Source organism: Rhipicephalus microplus, chromosome 6 (genome assembly GCF_043290135.1).
Source record: "Rhipicephalus microplus isolate Deutch F79 chromosome 6, USDA_Rmic, whole genome shotgun sequence".
Lineage (NCBI taxonomy): Eukaryota > Metazoa > Arthropoda > Arachnida > Ixodida > Ixodidae > Rhipicephalus > Rhipicephalus microplus.
The window spans coordinates 197,988,057-198,012,883 of NC_134705.1; the positions used below are offsets into that span (position 1 = coordinate 197,988,057).

Below are 24,827 nucleotides of genomic sequence, written 5' to 3' on the forward strand. Positions count from 1 at the left end.
TACACCCCTTCCGTTTTCTTCGCGGCCGCTTAGCGGTGACGTGCGCGCGCTTCTCTTGCGCCACCTTCCGGCGAAAACGCTCCCCACTGGAGGCGCACGCTCGCGCGCACTCCAGACGATGCTTTTACGCTTGGACCACTACTTCTCTTTTCGCCACTTTCGTTCGTCGCTTCGTGTTTCTTTACTGGGGGGGGGGGGGGTGATTTATCCCCGTTCGAAATGGGGCGTCGTCGCCGGCGAGAAAACGTGCTGATGCGGGGCTTATCTAGCGAACGGTATTGAGTAACTCCCGGACAACAAGAAAAAAATAGTGGGAGAGAGCAGAGTTCCTCACGTGACCCTGAAAGTGGGAGAAAGTGTGAAAGGGTGGGGGGAGGGATCCAGGAAAAGGTTGGAGCCAAGAAAAGGGGGTTAACGAAGGAAAGAAAAAGATATGAAACAAAGGTGGCGGTTTTCTTATTCGGGCATTCCTTTTTTTCTTGTACGCCACGTTATTCGCGGTTCGTTCGATCTCTCTTCGGTGTAGGAAGGGGTACAGTGGAAAAAGGGGAGAAGAGGTATCAGGGATGGGAGAGTGTGGAAGCTTTTCATGAAGAGGAAGCAGGCTTAGCGTTAAAGGGGCCTCCTTCGCAAAAAATCTTAGTGCGCTTCGACACTTAGCGAGGCGGTTGAAAAACGAGTCGGTTGGCAGCGAGTAAATAATGCCGTTTCGTTGCTAAGGTTGCTCCAGTTTCCTTTCTTTTTGAATGCAATGTGTTATATATCGCACGTTCAAGCAGGAAGTTTAGATAAGCCTTTCGTAAAGTCTTGTGATGGTGGTGGCTACACTTTCTCAGTTAAGAGTTTATTTTATAATTAAATAAAACAGAAAGATGTCTTTCTGAAAGACACTTTTTAAAAAAAGAAAAAAGAAATATTTTTACAACAAGAAACAAGAGATATTTTAAAAAAGAAAACAAGAAATCAATAGAAACACGAAAAACAAGAAAACTTGTGGCCTCCGCATCCTTTCACACAACGGGACATCGCTGTGCCTCTTTCCGCGATACTCTTTGTTGGCAAGGATGTGCCGCCAAATGAAACAAAAGAAAACTGTAGCTTCGTTTTCATCTACCTGTTTAATCTAGCTACTCAACTTACCACAGACCGCCCAGCGATGTTCTAGTGATTAGAGTGCTCAGGTGATGACCCGCTGGTCGTGGGATCAAATCCCGGCCGTGCCGACTGCATTTGTGATGGAAATCGAATGTTAGTGGCCCCTGTGGTTAGATTTAGAAGCACGTTTCAAAACCATACATGGTCGAAATTTCGGTAGCTCTCCACTACAGCGTGCTTCATAATTATATCATACTTTTGGGATGTAAAATCTCAGATGTATTATTCATATTATTATTCATATTATTATTATTATTATTATTATTATTATTATTATTATTATTATTATTATTATTATTATTATTATTATTATTATTATTATTATTATTATTATTATTATTATTATTATTATTATTATTATTATTATTATTATATTCACTACAGCGTCTCTCATATTCGTATCGGGCTTTTCGGACATAAGACTCCTACAATTATTAGTAGTATTATTTATTTACCATAATATAGTTGGTTACTGAGTGTATCTAATAAGCGGGTTTGTGTGTATATTCAAGCTTCAAAATAATTTTCAAATAATATTCGCTCTTTGATTCCTTTCTCGCCGGACTTTCTATGTTGAACGTATTCACGGTTATGAAAAGTAAATAGAATAGTTACAATCTCTAAAATAAAGCTGCAGCTCTTGTAAATAAAGCGCGTAAAACTGATATTGCTGGTGAATATTGAAAGCCATTTAAACAACTGCTGAAAATACAGAGAACGAGCCAGTTACTTCTTCCTGTCGTTTGCAACCCTTTCGGCACATTTTCGTGCCTGTATAGCGGTCTGTTCACTTGACATCACGTAAAAACGAGCTCTTCATTGGTCCACACACGAGGAGAGTCGTTTGTGGATCATTGCCTACCAGGCTTTTATCGTAAGTCGTACGCATCTTCTACCTTGTTTCGATCGACAATAGTGCGCAATACTGATTTCATTTCATTTTATGCATTTTCAACTGCTGCACACTAGAAAAAGAAAAGGAGTATGTGCGACTCTTTTCTGATGCTCCCAACTTGCCCCGTCTATGACTCCGTCTGAAGAGTCGCGTTACTCTAAAAAGAGAGTATAGGGACACACCGAAAAGAATTACCGTGCCATTTCCATTATAGTCACGTACAGCATAGAGTTTCCCATAAGTACAATATAAATAAAACTCTGGCCATAGGGTCTATAAGAGCTACAACGCACGGCGCTTCAGCGAGCTTGGGAATGATGAGTATACAGTTCACAAATTTGTCTAATCTCCGTACTTTTGGTTCCGGTTGGTTTCGCGTGACCTGAAGTTGCTTTTTCGTGAAATGACAACCAGCAAATTTTGAGCAGTTGCACTTCACTTTTTTAACCTTTTATGCTTGCCATTTCAAATCAAGTCACGAAGTTCAGAAGGGACCATTCTTTCAATCGAAACAAGATCGAAACACGGCAATAAACAAAACCACAAGTGCGATTCGCCACCCGCAAGTAGGAAGACTAGGCAAATTCACTAGGCAAATCCATGCTTGGCATAACGCAGAAAAAAACCACGCATTGCATAGCCAGCTGTAGTCATAGTGATTGCACGCTCGCACCTTACAAAATTCATCTTCCTTTCGTTATTGAGCGCCTTGATAATTATATTGAGTGCGAGCAATGGTGTTCTGGCTTGGAAAACACGACAACACGAACCACATATCACAATTGAAAGAGGAAAGGGAAGGAAATATAAATGAGGAGAAAGACACGGAAAAGTTCGAAAAGGGAGCAAGCAGTGAATAGAAAAGTGAAAAACGAAACCTGAAGAGAAACAAAGAATGTTGCACACTTCCCTCAGCCTCGGCACCAGTCGGGTGAAGTTGCCTTAATTATCTAAAGTTTTAGCCGACTGTATAGGCTGGGACGCGAAGGCCTTGCCTCTCGGCCGCTTCACCGGCCTGCTGGGCTGCCCAGAGTTGGTCGGCAAGCTTGGAGCTCCGCGGATAGGCTTCCCACTTCAACGAAAGAACATCGGGACTAATACGTTTCGCTTTAGCCTCGCATTGCCAAAGCATGTGAGTTAGCGTATAGCTGTGTCTTTCTGGCAGACCTTACAGATGTTGGTGCTATAGATCTCGGGGTATATTTGGTGACATAGCAGTGGATTATGATAAGTATTCGTTTGCAGCTGTCGCCAGGCAAATGCTTGGGCTCTGCATAAATATCCGCTAGACGTAGGATAGCATCGCCGGGGCCAAGTAGAACGCCTCGGTCAGTTCAATGTATCCCGTAAGTCGATCCCGGTCCGCATACTCTTCAACAAGGCCATCGCTTCCTGCACGGGGTGGGGAGGGGGAAGACCTGACCCCGGGCCATTAGTCCTCCGGACAATTAACGAAGTTTTCCATTCATTCATAGGTTGTATCCGACTATAGTTTTGCTGTTGTTGGTAAAGGGATGCACACCTTTATAGTGCTTTTTTAGCATATTTTCTTCTTTTACTATGGGGTAGATGAACTCATCTTGTGTCTCCGTTTCGCAGGCAAGACGTGGACGATGCTGGGCAGCGGTTCGAGCCAAGAGCTGGGAGCCATCCCGTGCGCGGTGTCCTGGCTCTTCCGCCTCATCGACGAACACAAGCAGCGCACCGGTGCCCGTTTCTCGGTGCGCGTCTCGGCCGTGCAGGTGGCCGGACGCTCGGAACACCTGAGAGACCTGCTCGCCGAACAGGCCAACGGTACGCATGCATATCGGACATCTCGTGAACACCTCTCGCGAGTCGCGACTCTAACGAAAAGTGGGACGAAAGATGGCCGCAGATCTGCGTGCCCCGCTGCAAATGTCGAACGATAGTCTTCGGTCGTCTAGAGTCCGACGGAATCCCGTCTGGTCGGGGACCAACATAGTCCAAAATAACAAAACGAAACGTCTTTTTAAGTTTTGTGTATTTCACCTTGGTCGGCGTTTTTGTTTTTGTTATTTTGCACTATAGCCTTCGGTATGGAGGTGCTGTGTGAGATATGGACGCCATCTTACTGTAATGTCAGGAAACAGGAGCTTGTGTAGAACGCGGAGCCACTGGTAGGTGGCAGCACCGTGTCGTGTTAGCAAAGCGTAGGAAACACTTACATTTTTGTTCATCATTGTCAGCGCAGCGTAATTAACACTACGCTCTTTAGAGTTACGTGTCTGTGCGTTTTATATTAAAAGAACACACTAATACGTTTCGATGTAGTGACTCAGGTATGGATGATATTTGCCTTTCTGGTCGACAGCGCCCACAAGTGTGAACGCAGACACCAGGTCATGATGGCATGGCGTTGAGTAAGTGTTTAAACTTTGGCCGGGTGGCTGAATTGTTTTGTGGGACAGACAGACAGACAAAAATATCTCCATTAAAGTATCCCAAGGAATATTATCGTCCTCAAAAACTTGGAGAACACTTTAGGTTCGCCTTCAAGTGTAGGAAGCTGATGACGTAACCGGGCCCCAATCACACCACCTTCTCAGTCGCTATAGCCTGGCCTCGCTTCAGGGTGGACAACCTAATGCAAATAAAAGAACGTCTGTTAACGTACCGTGGGTCATTTCAAATATTCTTGAATGCCTACTGCCAGAAAAGTTGCAAAGCGCGCATTACAATATAATTCTTCGTTTTGCGCCCACTACGAGTTCGTAATGAAACACGTGCTGTCGTTGTTATAGGTTTTCATTGTTCCCGTGCGCACTACAGTCCTACCTCGCAAATTAATGTTTATTAAAACCACATAAAATTAAAGGAAAAAAAAGATAGCTACACCCCTCCAACCCACGTGGCCTCGTTAAAGCAAACGAAAACCGTTAAAGAAACAACTGCCAGCATTGCGTCTTGAAACAAAAAAGAAACAGACCACGTGTATTTTCCCGGACAAGGTATACTGCTCCAACTAAAAAAAAATTCAAACACTGTCACCAACTAGCTCAACTTTTAATCTTTCTGCCCGAACGAGATTCTCTCTCGCTATGACTGAATGAAGGATAGCCACTGACTGAGTCCGTTGTGACCCGCATAGGTCGGCAAAAATAGGTAAAACCCACGAAGACCAACGCTTCATAGAAAAATTGCGCAGACTCACTTAAAGGGCCAGTTAACAGGCTCCGACTTTTTTTTACAACCACCAAACAAACTCGCGCATCTTTCCTACGCCTGACCAACTTCCATCCACGCGCAGTGACGTCAACTCGGCGATCGGTGACGTGGAGCAGCACGCAGCTCGTCGATTGGTCTAAACCAGGTCTCAAGAAAGAGTAATGAGGGCGTGGCGTCTCCAGGCTTCGTAAGTCGTACCTGACAACACCAAAAATCTATGTCTATAAAACCATTCCTTGTTCACGCCGGGCCGAAGAACCATCATCACCATGAACTGGCATGTGCCTCATAAACTTGGTAAACCTCACTTCACACAGCTTCCACGGAAAAGAAAGCAACAGCTCGTTCAACCGCTCATTGCACAATGATGACGGCAAGCTGAAGACCTCGAGTACGGGCAACGAGACAACCGAACGGGAAAAGCAAACTACTCCGCACTGAAAGTGAACGTAAAAACCATCTAGCATCTCCTAGTTGAGTCATCTGCCTTCAAGCAACCTGGATACAAACTGCATCACGCAGATAAGGCCTAGAAAAAAACCTAGAAGACACGTTCGTGGCTCAAGCTACACTAACTCCGTCCCTATAGCGTTACGAAGCTCCGTGTGATGATCATCATACAGTGTAAGTTACCCTATGACTTAAGAGTGCGTACCTTGGCGTTTCTCTCATCAAATGATGACGCTTTGGGTGAGTGTATATCGTGTATCAGTGTTAATTATGTGTTTGTTGACGGCATCTTCGCGTGCGATTCACCGTGTTATGTATTCAGGTGTATGTTAACACGGGTAACTACTTCATGATCGTGATCATGGACCCTAGTCGTCAGGATAGAGATGCGCCACAAAGTGTCGACGTGGGGGCATTCCTGTCGAACGGTGCTATTCGCGAGTAATTTTAGCCCATACGCCACCTAGCACAAGCAGCACTAAACATTCTTTCGAGGTTCACGTGGCAGACAGCATTCATTTTCGCACGTGAGGCGGCGGTATCGGCAAATACATTTCACGTCAGCAAAGCGAAAATGCCTCGCCAAGCAGTTTTTTGTATCTGATTCGGAAGTAAAAAATACAGCCACCCGTTTTCATATCGAGTGAGTACCAAATAAAGTAAAAAAAAAAGGTTTAGCTGCAGATACTACGTACACGGTTTGGTCGCGACATGTCTACGCAGCACGCGTCTCATTTCGAAACAAGTCTGGACAATTCTTCGCACTATTTCGACACGACCCCTGCAGTTGCGACAAGTTCTATGGAACCAGTAATTACCGAACATTGTTGCAATCGCCAAGGCATTCTGCTGGTGCTCTCGCTGTATAACCTAGCGTTTCAAAATATACCCTTGCTTTTTTTTTTTTTATTCGCGACAACAGAGTAGTTTATTCTGCCATCCATATGAAAGCTAAGCTATTTCAGGGCAGCTTGCCCTTCTCATATCTCAATATATCAGACCATTGGGCTCAGTAATTCCAAGGTGATAGTAAAGAACCGCTAGTTCCAATGACGACGATTGCTTCATGAGCTGTAATTTATATGTTTCGGATCACAGGTTGATACTTCATTTCTTCTTTAAACATTATAGGTTTTTTGACTAGAAAAGCGCACTTCTACGTCACATACGTTGTCGCAGGCCTCGAATAAATTCGGCTATTCAAGTCCTTGTTTTCTTGAAAAACGTCTTCTCCGTTTGCTTCTCACCGTCACCGTAGTTGTTTCGCAACGAGCGATTTAGCTCTCATTTGTATCTTGGCATTACTGTGCGCTAGTCCTAAAGCTTTGCCCGACTTCATCAAGGCCCACGTACTGATAGTAATAACAGAGGCTGATGCTAAGCTGGCGTTCTCATTTAATCTACAAACACGCTACATTCATCCCGAACATAAATAAAAAGTCCGTTACAAAATGAAAGACTTCATTTATCTTCAATCAATACAAAGTACATCATTGAACACATAACTTATATGCATAAGAATACCAGAGAACAAGGTTGGCACTGCGTAAGGATACAAGAAAATGGCTATCCCAGCTTTATTATTTGAGTAACTGTGGATATCTTACACATTTTTAATATAAGATACAGTGCAAGTATTGATCAGAACTGAATTAGAATAGGAACTGACATGTTAAAATAGTATGTTGTGGGGATGTTGCTCCGGTCAGTTATGGATTCAGGACCAACACAAACAAAAAATACCTGGTAACTCAACTAATCTTCAATATTGCAACCTCACAAGCATTCCGTTTAGCTACTTCACAAAAGTGTATTTGCCTGTTTTGCTGAATGTATGGAAGGATGCCTGCAGTTGCACCGCCTGTGGACGAGGTTACCTAATGTTCACTCCTCCGCACAAGCAGACCATTAGTCGTTCTATGAATTGCGGTTGTACAAAATGAAAGTAATGGACTTGCCAACCACTTTCGCTTTATCACGAATTATGATGTACTGCCAGAAGCATGTCAAAATCGTGTGGCATAAATTCCAGGGCACTCATTATTACATTCCAAGAAATAAAATGAGGAATTGTGTTGTTTGTCTTAGATTTAGGGATAACTGTTAGTCGACGTGTGACTAATTATGTAAATATTCTGCCACTGGTCGGCTTCGCACTTGCATAAAAAGAATAAGCTATTAGGTCCGAAGTGCATGCATATCTTGTTGAGTCCAATGGACTTGCTCAGTCAAATTCATAGACGTCAAACCCGGCAAGTTTGGTTCACATTTGTCTGTAGAATTCAATTCAGATGATAATAACGCTCTGCAGTTTGTGGAGTATTGGTAAAACCAAATAAATTGAGTTTTTGAAGAAAAAAAAACTTTTTTCGCTGACGAACCCTGTACACAAGAAAGGTCAGAAATAGAAAGCATAAAACAATATTCACAACACCCTGCGAACGTACGGGGAACATTCCTTCGGCTGCTGGCTCCAATATTTGCAAAAAGGTGGCCTCCTAAGTGTATCAAATTTTCGAGTAGAAAAACAACATCGGCATTCTCGCAAGGCCAGTACCTTTTCCATGAGCTGTTTCCGAACCGATGAACCTAGTCCACGGACCGTCTAACTGTATTCGTGCAACTACGCGGGCCCAAGTCTCCATTTTTCAAAAAAACTGCACTTGTCTTTACTTTTTTTTTTATATTGTTCCATCAGTACTACAGGCGTACCCGTGTTTCCGTTTCACTAAGCCAATTTACCGCAGCCGTCGCACCACAAAATGCGTTATACGCCGGTTAGATTTCAGAAGAACTGCCGTAAGTATTGGGCCGCAATGCAAAACAATACGAATGATAGAAATTTGGAGAAATCTAGGCTTGGTCGAACAATGGATTGAGAGACGAGTGAAAGAAAAAGAACAGCACTTCGGGATTAGAAAAAAAAAAGGATGATAGCCCTTCTAAACTGACCATCATTGATTCTTCCCAAACTGCAACATAGTCGTATTTCTTGATAGGATTGCGAAATAACCATTCTACATGAAACTCCTGAGAATCGACTTTCTCAACTCTTTCTTACCCTTTTTCGTTCTTCGTTCAATCTTGCCTTTTACTTTTTTAGTCATTTTCTTGAATCTTTCATACCTTTTTATTGATTATTTCTTCATTCTTTTTTTTCTTATCTTCACTTTTTTGAAGTACCACTGATTCTACCACCATAAAGACTATACCGGCTCAAATGCTTGCGTAGCTAGCGGTGACGTTCGCTCGCCCACATAGTTGCATTTGTTACAAAACGCCTCTGCTTTTTTTTTTCAAAAGCCAACAGGCCCGATTGCTCTTTTACAGCCGGTCCGAATGCTTTGGTTCTAGCCAAGGTGTTCGCAAGCGAGTTCTAGCCAGATAGCCGATAGGCAACAGCCGGTTTGGCGGCATCCCGCTTTCCCGCTCTAGCCGTCCCCATAATCCGAATCTCTTCTCGCAACCTCGCGATGTCGCAATGATACGCGCTGCAAATGTGCCTCGACGCCTCCTAAAACAACGGTCCGTGAACGTGAGCAGCCTAGCGCAGCTATTTTGCACGATTTGCTACAGGGCCCGAGAAAAAGCTGGGCTTATGTTTGTGCAAAATGGGGGAGTTGGAAACATTGAGTTGCGCCATAGGTGCACAATAGGACTCAGAGACTCGGAATCCAACGAGCAAAAAAAAAGCGACGTCCGAAATTTTCTTTTTGCCATACGTGAAATATCGAAACGTGCGAGCGTATGGTACGGAATATCGTTGCATAACGTTTGCTGTGGCGGCCGCTATACGGCTATTTAGATGGCGTGGCACTTTGCCAAATACGAATATTGCGGCCGTATTCCACAAAGCTTGCGTTTTATGGCGAATTTATTTCAATTGTTCCGTTTCGCAATCTCTTCATTTTATGAGTTTTGACACGTTCTTCGATGTTAACCCACTTGCTGGAGATTTTTTTTTTTTTTGAGCGCTCGTCTTGCCGTTTCTTTATCGTGTTAGTGACAAAACAAAATCTCTGCTGCGTGTTCACTTTGTATCTTTTTATTTATTTATCGGCAAAGCGCTATATCGGCTGACGTTCCCAAAGTACCTAATTAAAAGCATCTGGAGCGGCATAACGCACTGTTCCTTTTTTCTCTCGAAAGAAGGGCCTCCGTTGTTTCACAAACTTGCGCAACGTATTGCACCGGAAACCTCTCTATAACGAAATGCTGAGTCTCTGACGAAGTTCTTGGATTGATTTAGTGCTAGCGCGGTTGCTCTGATTGTTTAAAGAGATAAGCGACAAGAAAAAAAGAGTGAAGGAACGTTGCGACAATTAAAGGAAAGAATAGAAATGATTGAATGGTATATCAGCGGTGAATACTATAGCGGAATAGTATGTGGTTACTGCTATAGTTACCTTCAATTACAGAAATGGTCACCACATCAGAACCTTCGCCAACAATTATAGCCGTGTTAGTGCAAGACAGCAATGGCTTGCGCTGGGTAGAATGCAAAAAACTCGCACTCTCCCTAATGCCTTACCAGAAGACGACTCGGAGACGAAAGCCCTCTAGTGGGCTTATTGCACAGTGTACCTTCTACTGCATGAAGTCATGTAGGTGTACATTAACAAGTAGATCGAGGCTTAAGGAGTATGCTTGTTGAAAAGCATCCGCTCTCCATCGAAGGCTTTTTTTTTTTTGCTTGAGCTACAGCCATGGTCTATACCTTCTCTTCGTGCGAGCTTAAGTTCAGCTAGCAGCTCGATTACTGATAGAACTACAGCCTCTGTTCTGTTCTGTTCTGTTCTGTTCTGTTCCGTTCTGTTCTGTTCTGTTCTGTTCTGTTCTGTTCTGACTGTTTTGCTGTGTAGAGGTTGAGGTTAATATCGCCTCGGCTACTCCATATTACGACGTTCTGCAGAGAAAAAAAAATAATACAAAACGGTACCCAAAAGTGAACAATCCAAAAAAAGAACATAATAGCACACTGAAACCAGTTCAAATATCATGCCAATACACAGTTTTCTTGGAGCAGTTCACACAGGCATGTACTGTTTATACGCACACCTTCCTTTTCTACTGTCAGTATATGCGTAAACACATTATATATATATATATATATATATATATATATATATATATATATATATATATATATATATATATATATATATATATATATATATATATATATATATATATATATACCTGGCTGTCCAAAACAGGGGGTTGTGCAGTCCGGTATCCACTAACAAGTCTGTAAGGAACATGTTCGCCTTCCTATTTGAAGATCCCTTATTCGTTTCCCCACTGACCCGCCATGGTTATGGTCATCTACTGCTGACTCACAGGTTGCAGGTTTGAATCCCGGCCGCTGCGGTCTCAATTTCGATGGAGGCGAAAAAGCTTGAGATCGGTGTACTTTTATTCAAGTGCACGTAAAGGAACCCCATATGGTCGAAATTTGTTGAGCCTTTCACTATGGCGTCTCTCATAACCATTTCGTGGTTTTGGGAGCGTGAAGCCCCAACGACTAATTATTATTACTTCACCCGTGTAGGGTAGCACGCACTCGTTTAAGTATACTAGTATAAAAAACAAATCAATATTTGTTAAGTAAACTTGTCGGACTTGTACGGGTTCTCTCTGGCCGAGTATTTATTTCTAGGTCTTTCTATTGTTTGCATATAATTCCTAAAGATGCCACTATTACTATGATATAGCTGAAACGAAGTGTTGTGCTGGTGTATCATGTAGATGCGATGTACGTTCAGTGTAGGAAAACCGCTGATCATGCATTATGAATTTATTGGTTTCGCTAAAGTACATCGTAATGCTGTGTTTTTAATGATGATTGTCCAAAGTGTCCAACAATTTAAGCAAACTACATGTTCCTTACTCACTGGCGTATTTGCCAGTAGGAGGATGGATTCCCTCGAGCCGTCCTTGAATGGCTTTTGACTTTGCCTCCGATCATATGTTTTGTGTTCAACATATCAATTAAGTCAATCAATCATGCCAGCTGGCTGGTTAACATTGCTTCCCTTCCAGTACCAGATCCGCACGCATTAGCCTCGGGAGCGGTTACATACGGAGAGGGAAAAGGGTGCAAGCGAAAATGCGTGTATATCGACTATGGGGAAAAAAGGGTAGAGAGTGGAAGTTTAGGGGCACTTCGAGAGGGAAACTACCCGCAGTTGTTCCGACGGGATAGCGAGGAGAGGACGCATGTAGAGTCCACACCCTCCTATCTGGGCTTCAACTCTAGCAGCTCCTTCTTTCTTCCTTATTCCTCTTCCTCCTCTCGTCGTAACACGGTCGATTTCCTCATTCTTCTCACGGCACCACCTTCGGTGCATGCTCGCCTTAAATGCGTTCTTTTTTTTTTTCACTCCTCACCCTACGCCTTGCCACGTTTCGTTTTTCCTTTTCGTTTCACGAGCAACGCTCCTTCGGGCGCAGTATTAGCTCTTTTAGAGAACGAATGAGGCGGGAAAAACAGGGGTCCTTGACCCCGCTAGCTCCGTAGGCTCGCAGGCCTTTTCTGTGTGCACGTGTGTTTATGCCGTCATTTTGTCTCTATTGGATTTGTTTCCGTGGTCCCAGGGCTGGTAACTCCGTTTTGGTTAAAAATCGGCCCCTGATTCGCCAACATCATATCATGTGTCATGCCCTTTACTGAAGACGTAAGGTCAAAGAGTGTGACAGTGTAATCTCGTACGAGATGTTCGTTGCTGAATAGAGCTAAGCTCACGAGAAGGTGGTGAAGTAGCGATTGGGACAAGGGATTCTCAAATGTTTGAAGTACCAGTAGAGTGCATAAATAAGACAAGTGCAACACTTGCTCTGTGTTTCAGCCTCTAACAACGCATTCTGAATATGTAATTATTCATGTGTTTTCTACCCATGCTTCAGTGTTGACTAATGGAACGCTTATTGCGAGCTGGTCAAGTCGATGAACTGCAACTTTGAAGATGTCCGCCGTCCTTGTTTACTAGAATACTGGGATATTGTATTCTTTATTAAGGTGCCTGACAAATTACTCGTGCTCCAAGTGGAGTCGGCCCTCCTTCAGTTTTGAGCAAGCGCCGTGTGGTGGCGCTCGCAACCGACACTATCGACACTATATGGCGGATGAGTCGAGAGAAAAGCTTTGAGGTGGTGGAAATAAACAAAGAGGTGCATAGGTGGGGGGGGGGGGGGGGTCAACGAGACAGAATTCACTTCGATGGGCGGCTAGGTCATGAGGTGGGTTGGCGACTTGCAGGACGCGCAGTAGCTTTTTTGGGGGGCAAGCGAGCCCTTCGGGGTGCAGGATAGCTAGTAACGAGGAAAACAACCAGGGAGACTCTTCGACAGGTGGTATGGACAGATACGATTCCAAAGTGGCACCAATATATAAGATAGGTAGAGTCCGGGGCATAAATAGACGTAGCCACGAGCGCCGAGTTAATTCAGACATAGGGTATATTAACATGCAGGGTGGTAGGAACAGGCTGAAGTGGGAAGAGATAGAAGAACAGCTAAGGGAAGAGAGGCCGATGGTATACGGTTTTGTAGAAACACATCTCAGGGACATGGAACAACCTCCAAACAATCCGGACTACGCGTGGGAATATTGTAACAGAACAGAAGGCAGCAGAAAGGGGGGTGGTATTGGGGCATTCATTCATAAAAGTACAGACTGGCAAAGGGTCAAGCAGGAGTGCAAGGAACATTTATGGCTAAAAGGGAAAGTGGCAGGTCAAATGACACTCCTTGGTTTCGTGTACTTGTGGACGGGAGCAAAGGCCAGAGAGGAGAACCAGGCAATGGTAGAGTGTATATCAAAGGACATTCAGGAGTTAGGAAGAGAGTGCGAGATAATTATACTAGGAGACATGAATGCGCACATAGAAGATATAGATGGGTATACCGACCCGACAGGCAAAATGATCATGGATATGTGTGAAAGGCTTGATTTGATAATTTGCAACAGTACCGAGAAGTGTGAAGGGCAAATAACATGGGAGGTAGGAAGGCTTCAGTCGACGATAGATTATGCACTGATGTCACATAGGATGTATGATAAGCTCAGGGGAATGCACATAGATGAAGGTGGCTCCAGAAGTCTGGGTAGCGATCACAAACGTATCAAGCTAAGTTTTGGAAGAGCAGTGAAAGTGGGAAGGAGACAAGATGAGCAACTACAGGAAAATTTTTATACAGAAAGGCAAATTGAAATAGCCACTAAACAAATTGAGAAAATAATCCAGAGGATAACAAGACACTGTGGACATACACGAATCTAATTAGACTCCTTGAGCTAGAGCTTGCTAAGACGCGTGACAAATCACCCTGGAAAAGAAGACACAAACCCAAAAGTTGGTGGGATGAGGAAGTTAAGAGAGCCATAGCAAAACGTCAGGAAGCCTCTAGGGAACACAGACATGCTAAGCAGCGGGGTGAACCGACATATGATGTTGAAAGAAAATGGGCAACCTTTCTAAGCTGTAGAAGGGATGCATCCCTTCTGATCAATGAAAAGATTAGAAGGAAGGGAGCTCAGTGGCTGGCAGAAGTACATAAAAAAGATAGAAAGGCAGCTGCGAAATTTTGGAACCATCTAAACTCCCTAAGAAATGAGACGAGCCTAGAGCAGAGTTTTATAACAACAGCCCAAGGTGCTAGGCTAGAAGGGGACGAAGCTATTGAATATATAAGAACAAGGGTGACAGAAAAATTTCAACAAAGAAGTACTTTATGCACCACAATAGACAAGGACGAATCAAGTGGTGCAATGGCTCCATTTTCACAACAAGAGTGGGAAAGGGCTGAGAAAAGGGTTCCTGGTAGTACATCAACAGGCCCAGATGGTATTCCAATTAGGCTGATAAAGACATTAGGTCCGAAGTCTAAGCAGGCTTTGAGAGAGGCAGTGAGCAAAATAATAATCGATGGTGAAGTTCCCAATGGATGGAAACTTAGCAGGATGAGCATGATCTATAAAGGAAAGTGGGACAAAGCTGACATAAACAACTACCGTCCTATAACAGTGACATCAGTGGTCTACAGGCTGGCGATGCAAATTATAAAGGAAAGACTGCAGGCGTGGATAGAGGATGAGGGGGTGCTGGGGGAACTGCAGAATGGGTTTCGGAAACACAGGAGGTTGGAAGACAATCTGTTCTCACTGACGCAGTGCATCGAAATAGCAGAAAAGGAACACAGGCCCTGTGGCTAGCATTTTTGGATATCAAGGGAGCGTACGATAGCGTAGTTCAAGAGGAATTGTGGGGAATACTGGACACACTAGGCGTGGAACATGTAGTCACTAATCTTTTAAAGGGTATCTATAAAGGTAACAAGGTAGTTATAAAGTGGGAAAAACAGGTATCCAAGCCTGCAGAGGTAAAACGGGGACTTAGGCAGGGGTGCCCCCTGTCACCGTTATTATTCATGATGTACCTACAAGGATTAGAGGCAAAATTAGAGGGAAGTGGACTGGGCTTCAACCTCTCTTTAGTCAAACAAGGAAAACTTATTGATCAGGCACTACCAGCATTAATGTACGCAGATGATATAGTGCTAATGGCCAACAACAAGGAAGATTTGCAGAGATTGATGGACATCTGCGGTAATGAGGGATATAGGTTAGATTTTAGATTCAGTAAGGAAAAATCAGCAGTCATGATTTTCAATGACAACGAAGGTAGTGAGCTTAGAATACAGGAGGTCACGCTAGAGATAACAGATAAATACAAATTTCTGGGCGTATGGATAAGCAATGAGACCGAGTATCTGAGGGAACACGAAATATACGTGACGACTAAAGGTAACAGGAATGCAGCAGTCATGAAAAATAGGGCACTGTGGAATTACAGTAGGTATGATGTTGTGAGAGGAATATGGAAAGGGGTCATGGTTCCTGGGCTGACGTTCGGCAATGCGGTCTTGTGCATGAGATCAGAAGTTCAAGCAAGATTAGAAATTAAGCAACGTGGAATAGGTAGGCTTGCTTTAGGAGCTCATGGGAATACACCAAATCAGGGAGTACAAGGTGATATGGGATGGACATCATTTGAGGGCAGGGAAGCTAGCAGCAAGATAAAATTTGAGAAACGATTGAGAAAAATGGGGGAAGAGCGTTGGGCTAGGAAGGTTTTAAGCTACTTGTACATGAAGAATGTCGATACAAAATGGAGGAAGCGAACCAGGAAGTTGACTGGTAAATACTTAGAAAACAGCAGGTGGCCAAACCAAAAAGAACTATCGGTGAAGAAGAAAGTGAAGGAAACGGAGACTGACATGTGGAGAATGGGCATGATTAAGAAGTCCGCACTAGAGATCTATCGAACTTTTAAGCAGGAAATTGCCAAGGAAAAAATCTATGATAATACTCGGGGTAGTTCTCTACTGTTTGAGGCCAGGACGGGAGTACTGCGAACCAAGACATATCAGGCCAAATACGAAGGGGTAGACACAGTATGCAGTGCGTGTGGAGAGGAAGAAGAAACTGCCGAACACTTGATAATGTTCTGTAAAGGGCTTCACCCTATAGTTCAGGATGATGGCGCAGAGTTTTTCAAAGCACTGGGGTTTAGGGACCGGGAGGGCAAAATAAACTTTAAGCGGGTAGACTTAACCAGAAGGAGGTTATCTGATTGGTAGCTAAAGTCAAGACACGAATGAAAATTAAACTCTTCACTGCAAAGTACGAATCCTCAAACTCACTTTTTAAGGAAAAAAAATAAATATAGTTTTTGGTTCATTAGGTATTACGGCTTGGTGGCGCTAGTCACCACCCGATCTAAAGGGTACAGTCATATCCATCCATCCATCCATCCATCATCACGGTGTCTCTTACTTGTGGCCAATAGGAGCGCGTCGGTCGAGAGTTATTCGAGATCTTCAACTATACACGACTATTTCGGAGGCTGTGCAAAATGTCGAGTTGTTGCACCCTCCGCCAAAGGTGGCGCTATCCACCGACACTAATCGAAAAAGAAAGAAGAGAAGGGTACATATAGGTATATATCTTCTCCTAACGCTTTACTGCAAAGGACAGAGCACGCTTTACAGGAGCTTGAGCTTGCAGAATGGCGGGTTTGTGCAGATAAGCAGTTGACTGCCAAGAAAAAACATTGAGACTATGCAGTGTTCCAAAGTGAAGCAGGGAAAAAAAAGAAAGCACGAATAAAGAAATTCGTGGCATAAAGGTTTACTAAGCAAGTATTTAGCTAGCCAGCTAGCTAGCCAGACAGACAGACGGTTGGACGGATGGACAGATAGATGCATAGATATTGGTTGTAAAATTATCATTATTTTATTGATTTATTGATTGATTGATTGATTGATTGATTGATTGATTGATTGAATGATTGATTGATTGATTGATTGATTGATTGATTGATTGATTGATTGATTGATTGATTGATTGATTGATTGATTGATTGATTGATTGATTTGTTCATCGTCTGGTCCACTTCGCGCAACGCAGGCACCGAGGGTTCCGGCACTGCCCCCGGTCTTTACCTGAGGGACGACCCCATCCTGGGCACCAAGCTGATGAACTACAGTGAGCTACGCGCTCCAACGGCCGAGAAGGCGGCCTTCCTTTTGGACGCTGCTGTGGCCGCTGCGGCGGCAGCCAATCAGAGTGAGCCTCAGTTCATTTAAATCTATATTGCATTCTCCGTTGCCTTGGAAAAACAAAATTATTATTACCTAACCTGACCTTACATTCTGTCCATTAATTTGTTCTTTTTATTATGTGCACCTTTCACGCAAACGTAGTAAAGTAATGTTTTTACGTACGTGTTTAATATAAATTTCTGCAAACTCGCTCGCACTTCAGTTCTTAAAAAATGGGTAATTCAAGCTTTTGCTGCTTTGAAAGTTCTGTCTCACACGTTTAGGAAGTGTGAAAAGAAAACCAATAACTTTGAAAGAACGACGCTCTATGATCAGTGGCTGTCACCATAGATAGCGTGACCAAATCAAATCACTGTGGATGCGTTAAAAATGTTGTTACTTACTCGATGCGTCAGTTCACTATATCAAAGTTCCAATCGGAGGATAATTTCTAACTTGGTTTCATCCTTGAATCACTAAGGCATATGCTTACACAGGATTGTTGTTCTTGGTCCGAGACCTGCGTCTAGAAAACGTTTCACGATAATCGGGAATGGAGACAAGAACCTCGCGTTCGTTGTTATCTGGAGATACACTCTTGATATCTGACGGGGGGGGGGGTATATCGATTTGCTAGTAAAGCGTGGGAGCTTACTACGAGATGCACTCTGATATACAGCACTGAGTCACTGATTCCTCTCAGGGTCCGAGTCAGAGAGCCGGAACCGCCACTTCCTGTTCACTCTGCACGTCTACCAGTACCGGGTGGACAAGAGCGGCCGAGGTGGAGGTGAGGGCCACTTACCTGCCCATGCAGCGTCAACCTTTTATATACCTCAGCTTCTGTTAACGTGATCTCCTAGCTGTTGCCTGCTTCGCGTACTGTGGAATCATGCGAGACAATGCTAGGACACGGTGGTGTAGGAACTGGTTCATTGGAGTAAGATCTTAATGTATGTCCACAATCACCTCTTATCTAACACTATAGGGAGATCAGCGGGGAAAGCCCATGCTCTCACCAGAAGCATATGAAGTTATTTTGACATTGCTGGTCACTGGCACAAAAGATCACGAAAGACTACTTTAGGCCATTCTCTCCGCTCTTTTGTCGCTAATTATGTATTCGTCTCTCTCTCTCTCTCTCTCTCTCTCTCTCTCTCTCTCTCTCTCTCTCTCTCTCTCTCTCTCTCTCTCTCTCTCTCTCTCTCTCTCTCTCTCTCTCTCTCTCTCTCTCTCTCTCTCTCTCTCTCTCTCTCTCTCTCTCTCTCTCTCTCTAGTGGCTGGAGGACGCAGCCGGTTGCACCTTTTCGACCTGGGCAGCTGCGAGCGAGGAACCAAGGCAGGCGGCCCACTCAGCCTCTCCGCTTTGGGCAACGTCATCCTTGCACTGTTCAACGCACAGAAGAGGCTACCCTTCCGGTGAGTATATTGCTGTGTTGACCGATAGCGGTGTCGAATCAGCCGTCGGCAAGCCTGCAGATGGAAGCGACGTCTACGAAATAGAAAAATTCTCACGCTCTTTTTAATATGATGAATGTGGGTTAGATACCCGTGTGTATTTCAAGTAAACCCAGCGTCTAGGTTTACGGAAATATTTGTTGGTTTTTTTGCAAATTTGAACTGTGATTTACATTTTTCTGGGACGATCGAACTTACACTAACACTAATCCGTGGCGATCCTACAAGTAGCACACCGCAGTTATGTACATTAACGCGTCTTGCTCGTTCATTAACAAAGGAGTATTTGTCCGTGTTTAATTAATAATGAGAAGGGCATAAGCAGGGCTCGTAGCGAGAAAGCGAGATAACTGCTGGTCAAACAGACCAAGAGAAGGCAAGCTAGGGGTGTAGACAGTGAGTTCGATGGACAGATGAGATTGAGAAGTCTTTGGAGATAATGTGGCCGTGGCACACACAACACGCGATTGATATAGAGAAACATGAGAAAAGTTATGTCTGCAGCCGCCGTACAAATTTCATCGGCATGAATTGTTACTATCGCAAGATGTCGTGTCACTCACGGAGAACTGCCGAGTGCGCTAAACAAGTATGCTGCCACATCCATTTCACTACATTGCAATACAGTCACGTGGCCTGTCTGAAGTGCACAACGCTCGCGCGGGCGTTTTTTCATCGGCGGCGCCAAGCCATATGCGGTGTGTGATTTCCGCGTCCAGGCGGAAGTCCAACCGTGCCCCGTTTATTCTAAACAGCCCATTCGTGGTGTTTTGTACGTCCGGCTGTTCCGATTTTATGGAGCTCGGACCACACGTCCAGTCAGCGTCCAGGCAAGGACGGTTCACCGGACAGTGCTACGCTCGCGCGGGGTCCGTAAAACGCGAAGAGCGGAAGTTAGTCGACCGGAAGTCATTGCTGCCACGTCGTCGTCATCGTAACGAGCTTCTCGCTCTCCTATTGGACGCCCGAGTGCGTCCCTAGCTACTAGCAAGGACGGTCACCGCAGACTTCGCTCGCCGTCTCTCGCCTCGTTGAGCGCGCTCGCGGTAATTAAATAATTAATCGCGGGTCGTTTAAAAACGGGTATTTCGAAACAGCCCCCCCTTCTCTACACCCCTTCCTCCCGAAACTCCTCTCCCCATTCTTGTCGTCTGCCCAAGCAGACCGCGATTGCAGCGCCACCGCGTACTTGCCCCGTGTTTGTGTACTAGCCTTCTGTACTTCCAGAAGTCAGTGTCCGAGGCTCGAGCGCGTGTGGGGCCTGCAATTAACGCGATCGTTGCGCCGCCCACGTGGAGAAATCTGCAATTAATGGAAGGGAGGAAGAGTGTCGGAGGCGTTGGGAGCCGAAAAAGTGAAGCTTTGAGAAGAGCGAAGAGAGGGGAACGAGCTTCGCGTTGGTTCTTTGCTCCTGGGAAGAGGCTTTCGAGCGCGTCGAAGAATATTGCGGTCGGTGACAAATTGCTTGTCTCTCACGCTTCTTGAATTTTCGCGAAGCGAACTTTTCGCCTCTCTTGTTTTCTTTCTTTTGTTTCTTCTCCGTTGGTCTCTCTTTCTCTTTCTCTTCCACTCACTATTCTCCTAGCAGCCTCGCTCTGGCGCCGTCTCTCTCTTCTTCTTTTTTCTTAAATTGTGTACCCTACTGTGTACTACATCGTTTGCCGATTTTATGAAAATTGTAGCTCCGCTTCGTTGTCTTCTTCTCGCTCTTTCTTTCTTTCTTGTTCTCGCGCTCATTCTCACAATCGTGCTCTTTAGATCCCGTCGTTTTCTCTATTTTTTTTATGTTCATTCTCACGGCTTTTCCTTTACGCTGTTCCGACCCCCCCCCCCCCCCCCCACGTCGCTCCTGAAGATCTAGGGTCTGTTTGCCCAATTCCCGGCCGACTATTTTTCACTGAGAGCAGTGACAAATGAAAGCGACCTGAAATTTAAAGAAAAAATAAAGTTGTGGAAAGCACAAAAGGGAGAGGGGAAGGGCAAGAGGTCGAATAGAGAACTAAAGTGTGGCAAAAAAAAATAATAAAGTGCATCGATGGAAGACTTCGCACTCGCGCATCACGTGGAAACAACGCACTCCGAAGAAAACCGCGAAAACAAAACTATAGGCTTGGTAGCTTACATGTAAAGAAGGTTTGGTCTCCCCTATCCCGCTCCTCTTTTCTGTAGAACGACGTTCCGCGAAAGATGCCAACATCGTAATGGCATGATTAAGTACAGTTCTTCTTCTATTTTTTTTTCAAGCCTCGCCCCTTATTGGTTCTAATTGTTTTCTGAATGCGTGTACGTGGTTTGCCGCCGCTCGAGTTGTCAGAAAACCGTGGTGCGCGACGTGTGACAGCTGGGAGCGAGAAATTGAACAGCGAGGCGAGAGCCGTAGAATTAAGGTAAGAGGAACGGAGTAGTCATTAATTATACGTGGGCCTCCGGGTTTTTCAAACGTTGATGTCAAACATTTTAATACGGGTGCCTTTTCTTTTGTAGCTTCGAGCACGTGGTGAATTTTGTACTGGATGAGAAAAACGTTCAGTTGTTCTATGACTGCGAGGATTAGGTTGCATTACAGATGGCCGTCTCACGAAGGTCATGCTTTCTGGTGCCAGAAAAAACATAGTTTTACCATCCTCGCTTTGTTTATTTGTTGGGAGATTGATGGCGGTACAATGACGTGTAGTTTCACGGCATCGTAGGGCCGTTGCCAAATTCTGCCGTTTCAGTTTTCGCGTTCCCTACACCATGAAACCATACTTTTGTTTCGTAAAACGTTGTCTGATTTTTTTCTTTGTTTTATTTCGTGCTCATAACTACACATACGCATGATTCCATTATACGAATAAGTCAACGTGTAATGAAGCCAAAAATAAATCCCCCACCAGGATTGCTGGAAAACACTCCCCAACAGCTTTTTACGCCCCAAAACCACAATTTGAACAGGAGACAAGCCTTAGCGAAGGTCTGCGAAAATTTCGATGTTTTGGTGTTCTTTATTGTGCACTGACATCGGACAGTACGCGGAACTCTTGTATTTCACTTCCATCTAAATGGGAGCGCTCTTGCTGAGATTGAAACCACGACTTTTGCATCACCATGTGTGCACCGTGACAAATCTGCCACCGCGATTTACGATGAGATGTTTGTACTGACCACTAAACACAACCCTATATCAGTGTTAGGCTTCGTCTGTTCACCGCATATCTATTTCAGATATCAATTAACGAGGCACAATTGTTTCACCGCTTCATCATTATAGCCGTCCGCCTATTCTTCTGACTCTGAGATATGCGTAAGAACACGTGTTCCCGACTCGCTGTCACCGACTCTCTGCAACTCGGGGTTTCAACGCCGCAGTTATAGCCGCGGGCGCGTTGTCTGCGAGACGACCCAACGCACGGCACGCAGCTGTGCTGCATTGCTCGCAAATTCAATTTACATCGCGCGTTGACCGCGGGGCGCCTTCTCCTTCGCCCGCGTGCCTGCAAACATTCGCGTCGCGGTCTGAAGTGCCCTGAAAGTTCAGAACAGAGTCTACGAACTGCACGTGCTACGGAAATGAACAACTCCGCGCGCTTATGCGCACTGCTCGAGAGTTGTAGCTCGCCCTTCGCTGTTGGAGAGATAACAGACGCCTCTCTCGTTGAGCTCAGTCTTGAGGGCACCACGTGAGGACAGTACGAGGCTCTCGGAGGCAACGTCGCCGCGAAATGGGGGCGAGCTTATTTCGAGTAGCCGTGTAACAATGGAACCTCGCGTGCACGCTGCGCCTTCTGTGTCTCTTGGTCAGACGGCGTACTTTCGAGTGAGTGCATGACGTAGCTTTCACTGAAGTACCGAAGAGAGCATCTTCAATCCTGGGAGCGCGCACACAGGATGTGACATCCCGTCTGTGCGTGTTTTGTGTCATCGTTCTGTTTATTTTCCAGATGTCACGCTAGCTTGCCCAAAGCAGATAACTCCTGCAGACATCTTGGTGATGTTCTTTTGTCAGAGTGGCTGTGAGGGGCGAAGGGGAGGGGTGGGTACTTCCTTGTGTGCGATGCACGAGCAAACGTTTGATCGCGCTTACGCGCCGAAGTGAAAAATAAATAAACTTTGAAATGTCGTGCCCGTGTACTGCCGCCCGGCGTTCCCACGCAGAAAAGTTATTCGCAGAAAAGTGGAGGAAGTGTGGTTACGTCGCTAGAGGTGAAAGAGGTGGCTTAAATACTTCAGTGAGGGGAAGTGTCCGAGTTTCGACGAGCAGTGGCACTCGACAAAGTTGGCACTCTGAGGTGGTCAACATTTTCGTATTATGCTTAACTCAACATCGGAGCTCAATCTTGTCAGTTATGTGAAGTTACTTGAAAAGAGAAAGAGATCAAACAAGAGGCTAGAAAGAAATGGAGAGAGAAATAAGAAAAAACGCGAACAAAAAAAATTATAAAACAGAGACGAAATATAAAAGCAAGAACAAGGAGGAAGAAAAAAAATAATTCGCAAAGCGTAGCCAGACAGCAAAAAGCCAGGACTACATAGGTGCCCATCGGCTGTGTTGTCTCTTTAGCATAACGCCTTCAGTGCTAGCTATGGTAATTGTTTTTCTTTTCTTTTTTTGTCACTTAGTGATTGGTTTAAACTTTTGGCACTGCATTTCTGTGAATTTCGAGCGGAATCAAGATGCTGTTAGCACAGCACACTCTAACCGTAGTTTCTTGCTATTCGTCTTTGCCTGTCTGTTCACTTGGTGAGTTTTTGTTGTTGTTTTTCTTTTCACGTAAGGTTGTTCTTGAAGTAAGTACTAATTTTATTTCGTGTCATAATGCTCTTGTGATGATCAGCACTCACGAAAACAAACTTTAAGAAAAACATCAGCACGCGAACAAGCTATGCTGTCATACGGCGTTTATAAGGCACACAGCTCATAAAAGAGCATTTTGAGCTTCATCGGCCGTCCTCAGTGGTAATCATGTCACCGAGTAAACACCGCATTTAAAACAAAACAAATGCAGTCCTAGATTTTTTGCCCCCACTAATCCCGCGCGAAGACTCTTATTCCTGGTGCCCCGAAGTTGTTGGCCCAGCCTGTTTTCGTTAAATTCCCGCTATTTGTTTTGTCAATAGATAACTGGTTGAGGCCTAAACTGTTGTTTCAGGACACATAAAGAGGACACGTAAACGGTAAACACTTCCTGAGTGTCCTGTTCAGTAAAGAAACGTAAGCTATATATAGTTTACCCTTCGATATCCACCCACCTACCATAGCTCGCACTCCAAGATTTTTTGTTTCCGCCCAAGTATGGGCATTGGTGGTGAAAGTTGGAGAGGAGAAGGGTCACCGGGAGAGAGCAAAACAGCGCAAAAAAGAGCGCCGTGTTATCCTCTGGACTCCGTTCCGCCACCGATCCGGGTGCAGCGGCAACGTGGGGATCGGACGCGCCGTCCATCACCGAAGCTGACGCCGCTGTTCTCGGCGCCAGCTGTCATTCGGATCTGGGGCCCCGACACGCGCGCACCCGACGGGTGAAGCCCATCTTATCCTCGTTGGAGACGTTTCGGCCAAACGACGTCGCTCTCCCTTCACCCTTGCCCTCTCTTTCTTACTTTGCCGTAATCTTTCTCTCGTTCTTCTCCTTTCTTTTTTCTTTCTTTCTAGTGCAGGTCACGTCGCTGTCTTTCTCTCCACGTCGCTTCACGTTCTACCTTGATCAGCTTTAATATCAGCCATGTGAATGTTCCTCAGCCGCGAAAGCTAACTGCGAAATCCCGTTTCTATGCGTCCGTGCGAAAGCTAGCTGCGTTAGCTTGACGCCAAAGCTAGCCGCAGCAGATGGCCGTGAAAGCCGGCTGCAGAAGCTAGCTTTAAAAAAAATGTATAGCAGAAATCTCTTGGCGCAAAAGCCTTCTGCATATTCTGCTAACACCTATTTGTAAAACCAACCAAACCGAAGAAAGAAAGAAAGAAAGAAAGAAAGAAAGAAAGAAAGAAAGAAAGAAAGAAAGAAAGAAAGAAAGAAAGAAAGAAAGAAAGAAAGAAAGAAAGAAAGAAAGAAAGAAAGAAAGAAAGAAAGAAAGAAAGAAAGAAAGAAAGAAAGAAAGAAAGAAG

At 44.7% G+C, this 24,827-nt stretch overlaps 1 protein-coding gene across 3 annotated transcripts in view; it reads left to right on the forward strand.

The window, feature by feature from the left end:
• Positions 1 to 24,827, forward strand: part of LOC119168211 (uncharacterized) — a 500,388-nt gene that overhangs the window by 449,100 nt on the left and 26,461 nt on the right. For all 3 annotated transcript variants that reach the window (XM_075867474.1, XM_075867475.1, XM_075867476.1), the window contains 4 exons: positions 3,650 to 3,844; positions 17,157 to 17,315; positions 17,994 to 18,080; positions 18,568 to 18,709. In XM_075867474.1, coding sequence (XP_075723589.1) covers positions 3,650 to 3,844; positions 17,157 to 17,315; positions 17,994 to 18,080; positions 18,568 to 18,709 — 583 coding nt within the window. The remainder of the gene's footprint in view (positions 1 to 3,649; positions 3,845 to 17,156; positions 17,316 to 17,993; positions 18,081 to 18,567; positions 18,710 to 24,827) is intronic.